This window comes from Leptodactylus fuscus, chromosome 1, assembly GCF_031893055.1.
Source record: "Leptodactylus fuscus isolate aLepFus1 chromosome 1, aLepFus1.hap2, whole genome shotgun sequence".
NCBI classification, from domain to species: Eukaryota; Metazoa; Chordata; class Amphibia; order Anura; family Leptodactylidae; genus Leptodactylus; species Leptodactylus fuscus.
In genome coordinates, this window is record NC_134265.1 from 337,645,998 (window position 1) to 337,654,698 (window position 8,701).

Here is an 8,701-nt window from a genome sequence, read left to right on the forward strand (position 1 = left end):
TTTTCAATACCAGCAATTCCCCCACAAATCTACAAAAATACAGAATTTCTTTGCCCCGAACTGGGCACCTACAATTTGTTCAGTGCAGTACAGATGTGGTCAAAATGCTGTAGTATTTCAACCACTAGTTGGAGCTTTTGAGTAGCCTATAGTAGGTGCTGTTCCTCAGGGGCGTGTTCAATTTTAGCAACACACCATGTTAGTGCAAATAACACAAAATTTTAATACATAAAAGTAATATTCATGAGCATGATGCATGATTAACAAAATGTGATCGAAATCCTACAAACAATATATCTCGAGATAGAATCTTATCACAGCCGTACATAGACCTACAAGGCACTCAATGACATCTTATATTCAGTCGGCTACAAAAATATAAAAATAAAGTCATTTTAAATTCGAAAAAGCTCTCCGAATATTTTCATAGTCATTACTGACACAATACACATTCATTTCATGTTTGTACTGTCTCCAATATGAACACAGCAATTTTACTGGATAATTCTATTCCCCTTGAAATAACAATTTGGAAGCATCTTTTTTGTACCTATATGTAACAGAGGAGCAGAGCAGAGTTATGAGAAAAGGTAAGTGCTCCAGGATTGTTATCACATGGGATAGATATAGGGTTAAAGTCTTGGGTCACCTACACGAGTTCTATGGCCTGCTATTCTCAATCCATAGACCTTAAAGGGATTCTACCACTAAACCAATATTTTTTCTAATTACCACGTCGGAGTAGCCTTAAGAAAGGCTATTCGTCTCTTACCTTTAGACGTGGTCTCCGCGGCGCCGTTCCTTAGAAATACCGGTTTTAACCGGTATGCAAATAAGTTCTCCGCAGCAATGAGGGCAGGCCCCAGCCCTCAAACGGCGATGGGGGCGTCCCCACTGCTGCCTGAGAGCTCACTCCAGCGACGCCTCCATCTTCAGCTGCAACCCCGCCTCTACTGTCTTCCGTCTCGGTCCAACCTCCGACCCCTGCGCAGTACGCTCCTGTATTGAACTACAAGAGCAAGAGCGGCCTCCCAAAAATGGCCGCGGGCCGCGGCTATTTTTGGGAGGCTGCTCTTGCTCTTGTAGTTCAATACATGAGTGTACTGTAGCTGGCCGGTGGCCATTTTTGGGAGGCTGCTCTTGCTCTTGTAATTTAAACCAGGAGCGTACTGCGCAGACGTCGGAGGTTGGACCAACACGGAAGACAGAAGATGGAGGTGTCGCTGGAGTGAGCTCTCGGGCAGCAGTGGGGACGCCCCCATCACCGTTTGAGCACTGGGGCCCGCCCCCATTGCTGCGGAGAACTCATTTGCATACCGGTTAAAACTGGTAATTCTAAGTAATGGCACAGCGGAGACCACGTCTAAAGGTAAGAGACGAATAGCCTTTCTTAAGGCTATTCCAATGCGGTAATTAGAAAAAATGTTGGTTTAGTGGTAGAATCCCTTTAATATGATGTTGGTTCTTCCTTTGCTTCTAGAATACCTTCTACTCTTCTGGGGACGTGTTGTAAAAGATTTTGGAGTTTGCCTTGGAAATCTATGTCCATTCACCCAGAAGAGCATTTGTGACGTCCGACACTGATGTTGGGTGAGAGGGCCTTGATCACAATTTCTGTTCTAGTTTATCCCAAAATCGTTTAATGGGGTTGTGGTCATGACTCTGTACAAGCCAGTCAGTTTCTTCCACACCAAACTCCCCCAACTGGACTAGACCTTACTTTGCGCCGGAACAGAAAAGTGTCTTCCTCAACCTATTCCAGGAAAGGAGGAAGCATACCATTCTCTAAAATGTCTTAGTATACTGAAGAATTAAAATTTCACTTCATCGGAGCCTGATACAGTTTTCACTATGATGTTAATGCCAGAGTAAGTTTGGAGTTGGCAGGGAACTGGCAACTTTTATACAAATTGAGCCTCAACATTGGGCAACCCTACTCTGTAACTTTACGTGGTCTGACACTTCAAGACTGTAGTTCCTAAACACTTACATTTTTCAATAATATCAGTCACACCTGAAGGTAGTGTGCTGGCAACAGAATGACAAAGAGACTGATAGCATATAGTGGCAGGCAAAAGAGTCTGTTTTGTGTCCCTGATCCAGTGTTTTTGGCTGCGAGAGGCCCAAAAACTGTTTTCTAAGAAGCAATAGCGCCACTCATCTCTAGAGGCAGTGTCTGGTATTGCAGCTCAACAAGTCATTTATGAACTTTCACTTGGAACAGAAACAGAGCTCTCCTGTTCTGATTCAGACAAACTGATGCTGATAGCCGCCCTTAAATTCGCCCAGAAAAGGGTGTGCTTACTTTTCTCCTTTGGCCACTCCAGATAGGTTCTTTGCTTCATGAGCGCTTTTAATTTGAAATAGCGTGAAGGAATAAGATACTGCGGGATCGGTTCCAGTAAAATAAGGATAAGGTTATCTGTATTCTCAGAATATAGCTTGTGGTGAGCAAAATACAGTTCATAATGGCACCACTCGCTCTGGACAAAGTGTGGGGACAACACAAAGATCGACTTGTAACTATTATCAATGCAGTTTATGATATTTTCCACTATGCTTTTCCCCGGAGTAAAATTTCTCTCATGCTGACAGATCCGTATATCCTTCATGCTCTGAATGCTGGGCAACAATATATTCTTCACCCAAGATGCGTCATTTTCGCTATAAGAGATAAAAGCGTGGAAGGCGAAATCTCTCCGGAGCTCCTGATAGCCATTCTTGGAACTCCTAGTCCTTTGCTTTGTCCTTACCCATTTCCACACCATTTTTACGAACCAAGGCACATCGAAATGCTTACACAGAGCAAAAATTAAGAAGACGCCTACGATGATTGGTACAACAATAATCGGAACCATTATAAAAACATTACAATACATCTCCGGCAGGTAGAAATCCTCCAACTTGACTCCTTTTAATTCATCAGGTCTTTCGCAAACGTAGTCATCTGGCCAACCAATAAACTTCCCCGGGGATCGGCTTTTCTCACTGATGAATTTTTTAATCCCACAATAACAATGGAACGGGTTGTTTCCAATGTTAATTTGTTTCAGCCCAGAGCAGTTTTTGAGAGACTCGGGGGATGGATATGGAAGTTGGTTATATTCAACATTTATTGTCGTAAGACTGGGAAACAAGGTGCAATCTGGCAGATCGGAGAGTCTGTTATATCCAAGATCAAGGTCTTCTAAATTTGTCAAATTAGTAGTGTCCAGAGGGACATTTGATATATCGTTCCTGCGCAAATTCACCGTTTTGATATTTTTTGGTAAGCACTGAAACACCGAGCTGGACAGTGAGCAGGATTCCATATTTAACCTTCCTATAATCGGTGACCAACGACAGTCTTTTCCGGCATAATTGAGAGGATTCTGGCTAACGTCTAGATATTGTAAGGATGTCATCCTCTCTGTCATAAGGCTTACTTGAGACAAACTTTGCAACTTGTTTACGGAGAGTTTTAAGGTCTTCAACTTCGTCAGCGTCAAACAGTTCTGGAAAATATCATCGGTGAGAGCATTGTTGGAGAAGTCTATGTGCTCGAGGGTGCTGGGTTTGGAAGGGCATAACATATACAGTAAATTGGAATTGGTAATAGTCAGATTTTTGATGTTCATTTCTGAGAAGAGTCTGTACAAGTCCTTTTGACTGAATAAAAATACTTCAACCGCGACGTGGTCAAATAAAAGTTCTTTCATAGAGGTATTGGTATAGTCAAAGGGCGCCTTCAAGATAACGTCTTGAACCGTAAAATTATGTACATGTAAACTCTCCAAAGATGACTGCCATAGTTTCTGAAGAATGCGGATAAAATCAATCCACGGTACACCAAGGTTCCTTAAAGTCAAATGAGTAAGTTGAGAATTACTGACTATTGTCGAAACATAGTCATCGTAATGTTTACCGCGCTCCCATTTACCAAAATTGGATAATTCCAAAAACTTTGTCGTGTTGACGGCATCAAAAAGTACACTGAAAATATCTTTATGATCAGAAATGGTAGACAGGTGTAAGCGGTTGGTATTCAACACTAGAAGACTAGAATTTTCATATTTATATAAACCCTTCAGGTCAATGAACACTTGCTGCAAAGGTAAGTGAGAAACAGACTCCAAATCCAATTTCAGAATATTGGCCGCACCAAGACCTAAATACTCCAGCCCCAGAAGATTCGCGAAGCCTCGACAGAAAGACAATGATGTAAAATTATTGGAGGAAATGTCCAGGTGACGGAGGCGACTTGGAAAAGTGCAGGAGATGTTTTCAAGACGGTTGTTGGATAGATCCAAGTATTCCAGATAAAAGTTGGAGCTGAAAACTTTAGAGACCAGCTCAGTGATTTGGTTGTGAGACAAAATGAGGACTTTGAGGTCCAACAAATAGCCAAAGTCAGTGGCATCCAGTTTTTTTATGTTATTGTGTGACAGATCCAGTATGGTAGTATTTGGGGACAGATTCGGCGGTACCTTAGTAAGTGACTTGTAGGAAAAATTTCCAATAACATCATCACTCTTAAGCACTGGATGTGCATCACATGGGGCCTGGATGAAGACAGTAGCCAAGGTGAGAAAGAAGATGGCAGCCATGGTCCTTGCTTCTTTGAGTCTTCTTTTACACTGCAAATTAGATCCATATGGTTAATGATTTGGTAACCACATGACAGAAGAAGCAACAATACCTCTTATAAAAGTTCAATAACACTGCACATTGGAGTCATGGGGTCATGTGGGTGCCTGAGTCATGGATGTTGCGAGGCAAATTCCCCATTAAGTGACCTCTCCCGGGCATGGATCCAAGACTAGCTGTACTGAAATCACTCTGGCTGGGGATGTCAGCAAGAAAGGAATGGGCATGGCAACAATAGCTGACCACTATGGTCTTATGGCAGTAGCCAATACAGTTATGTAGGCACCTTTAAATCTTAAAGGGGTGATCTAGGACCTGAAGATAATTCATTCCAATGACCTATCCACAGGAATAGTTATCGGTATCAGATGGCATGGGATCCAGATGTCGGACCCTGACCAATTAGTCAATGTGCCCACCAGAAGCCGCGTACTAGGTATACGGACGGAAGCAGCCCTGTTACTGTTACACTGATACAGAGTACAGAACAGAAGTTGTATACAGTACACCATAGTGATAGCGCTAGAGAACTGCATCCCCGCGCCCATACATTTGTATAGGAGCAGGGCAGCTACTGGCCACATACAGGATCTAAGTGTCAGAACCCAACCAATCTGATAGTGGTGACCTATTATCTACACAATATATCAATATAACATTAACTTGTACACCGCATAGCCCCTGTGACAGATGAGAAGACACTTGTTAAACCCAGTTATATGGAACAAATAGAAACAGTCATAATGCAATCTGGAGATTTCTCAGCACACCTTACAAGTCCCTGGTTACTTGTCCTTGCCTTTGTTACTATTGCAAACTGAACACAATTCTGTCTATATACATTCCTGTATTTTTTATAGTACATTACATATCTCCCCTGTGCATATGTGTCTGTATAAGACAAAGTGACTATATTCTTATACTATGGAGTAAGTCTGGTAAGATCTGCCTACCATATATACTCGAGTATAAGCCAAATTTTTCAGCACAGTTTTTGTGCTGAGAAAGAACCCCTCGGCTTATACTCGAGTCAAGCAAAAAAAAAAAATATATATTTTTTTTTTTTTTTGGAAGGGGAGGGCTATGACCAGCTGCAATAGTAATGTATAGAATCTCCCATAAAGTAGTGAAAACAAAAAAAGAAGCTTTAAAAAAATATAATAAAAAAATAAAGTAAATAAAAGTTGTAAATCCCTCCTTTCCCTAGAATACATATAAAAGTAGAAAATGACTGTGACACACATACACATTAGGTATCCTGTGTCTACTGAATATAGGGGATCTGCAGTGCTCCTGTTCCGTCGGGAAGGGGTTAATAGGAGCACTGCAGATCCCCTATAGTCAGCCAGGCTGAATTCCAAGTGGGGGGAAAAATCCCAGTCCTCAAGCTCAGGGAAGGGGCAGACAGACAACCAAAACACCCCCTCCCCTTCCCCAGCAACTACTGCACTCAAAAACTCCGACCATTTTAATTTTTGAAATTTTCCAGTAGCTGCTGCATTTCCCCCCCTCAGCTTAGACTCGAGTCAATAAGTTTTCCCAGTTTTTTTGTGGTAAAATTAGGGGCCTCGGCTTATATTCGGGTCCGCTTATACTCGAGTATATACGGTATATTATATTTCAATTACATCCATAATATAAATTTAGAGTATCAGTCACCCCTACATTGTAAATTCACTCATCATGTCCACATATTACAATTATTTTTTAAGCCATGTTCACACATTGTGGATTGTGGTTGGTTTTAGGCATGGACAATACCTAGAGTAGAATGGTATATTTTATTTAGTCACATGCTGTAGAAAAATGCAGAATAATGCGGCACAGATAATAATAATAATATAATAAAATAATAATAATAATAATAATATAAAATAATAATATAATAATAATAAAAGAATAATAATATAAGAATATATTTAAATAATAATAATAATAATATAAAATAATAATAATAATACATTTTATTATATAGCACCAACACATGCTGGGCTGCTCCGACACCCCAAAAAGATACTAAGGAATGTGCTGTGGAATATGTTGGTGCTATACACGGGTCAGTACTAAGCAACGTATCCATACTAAAGGATCGGATATTGTTCTGCACATGGCAAGTGAAGAGGATAAACAAGTGCAGACTACGACCTTAGTGAAACAGAAGATCTGCTCACATCTAGCCGTCTGCATACAGGAAGCCGACACTGAAAATACATGGAGTAGTTCAATGCCCCCAGCACATTCTATACATAATAAAAGACAGTAATATAGAAATATGCAATGTAAAGCATTCACAGAACGACAGTCCGTACTCACCGAGGGCTGACACTGCCATGACTATGGCTGACTGGCAGCGATATGTAATGAGCAGAGTACTGATCTGTGACAAATCCAGCAGAGCTCTGGCAGAACAGGAAACACTAGTATACACAGAGCGCCGCTCCTGTGACCTGACATCATTGGGCTGAAGGATTTCTATTCAGTATTTCATTATTTATTAACATAAGAAAACTTCATGTATTCTATATTGTAACCAGGTGGATCCTACAAATAGACAAAAAGAGTTTAAAGGGGCTCTATCAGCAAAATCATGCTGATAGAGCCCCACATATGCGTGAATAGCCTTTAAAAAGGCTATTCAGGCACCGTAAATGTTATATTAAACTACCCCCCCCCCCCCCTTTAAAATAATAACCTAAAAAAGAATGTGCTCTACTTACGGATCGTGCACGCTGGGCGGGCATTCAGGGTGTGTCTTCATCTTCATCCACGCCTCTTCTTCCTCCGATGTCCTCCGGTCCCGTCCTCCTCCGGCGCTCGCGAACGGACGTTGATAAAAAAAAAAAATAGCCTGGGCGCATGCGCAGTAGCATGCGGCTTCTACTACGGCTACTATTTTTTTATATCAGTGTCCGTTTGCGAGCGCGGGGGGGAGGACGGGACCGGAGGAAGAAGAGGCGTAGACGAAGATGAAGACACACCCTGAATGCCCGCCCAGCGTGCACGTTCCGTAAGTAGATCACATTCTTTTTTAGATTATTATTTTAAAATGGGGGGGGTAGTTTAATATAACATTTACGGTGCCTGAGAGATGACTCTCAGCCTGCACTGTGAACAAGCAGACACCGGTGATCCCTGCATCCCCCGATCGACCCCATACGTCCTTTGCGATCTACCAGCAGATCGCGATCGACGTATTGGGCACCCCTGTTGCAGAGGAATGCAATCTGATGACATTCAACTGCATTCCATTATGCACTTACCTCAATGGGGGCTTCTGATGCCTTCTGTTTCAATGACACAGAGGACCTGCTGTATTTTAATTGATACAGAATGGACCATTGGACACTCCCTTAGATGGCACACTCGGACATGTGCATGAAGCCTTAGTCACCTTGACTGCAATATATTGGAATGATTGGCCAATCACCACTTTTTCAGCAAATACATTGCCCACCTCTCAGGGGGATGCAGTTACATAGTTACTTACATAGCAATAGCGGCATCACATCATATAACATAGACAGGAGACAGCGTTCTGTGGCCGCCCAGAGATCCCCGATGTCTGCTTGTTCACAGCGCAGGCTGAGAGTTATCTCTGGACACTGGCAGGTTGGGGCAGTGTCTGGAGATGACTCTCAGCCTGCGCTGTGAAGAAGCAGCACCCCGGCTCCCTCCATCCCTAAGAGCGGGGAGCCCGTCATCCCCCGGAGCTGCTGCTGCCCAGCCTGCAAGTGTCCGGAGTGCTTGTTCACAGTGCAGGCTGAGAGTCGACTCTCAGCCTGCGCTGTGAACAAGCAGACACCGGGGATCCCTGGCTGCATCCCGCGATCGACCCATACGTCCTTCGTGATCAACTGTTAGATCGCGATCGACGTATTGGGCACCCCTGGTCTAGATTATCTTATTATACTTTCAGTATAGAGATATGATAGTATTGGCTTGTACTTCATTTTATTGTCCTGTTTAATGTAGGCGTTTTATTTATTTTTTATATATAATAAAGATACATTATTTGGTTTTCTAGATTTGGATATCCTGTGCTAACTAGCTTTTTAATGACAATTTATAGAGGACC

General features: G+C 42.2%; 1 protein-coding gene across 1 annotated transcript; it reads right to left on the reverse strand.

Annotated features, from left to right (window-relative positions):
- Positions 1-1,409: 1,409 nt before the first annotated feature.
- LOC142196328 (toll-like receptor 6) lies at positions 1,410-7,005 on the reverse strand. The gene is made up of 2 exons (XM_075266461.1): positions 6,940-7,005; positions 1,410-4,616 (listed from the first exon to the last, which is right to left on the reverse strand). The coding sequence occupies exon 2, from the start codon at positions 4,584-4,586 to the stop codon at positions 2,202-2,204; it is 2,385 nt and encodes a 794-aa protein (XP_075122562.1). The 5' UTR covers positions 4,587-4,616; positions 6,940-7,005; the 3' UTR covers positions 1,410-2,201.
- Positions 7,006-8,701: the final 1,696 nt, after the last annotated feature.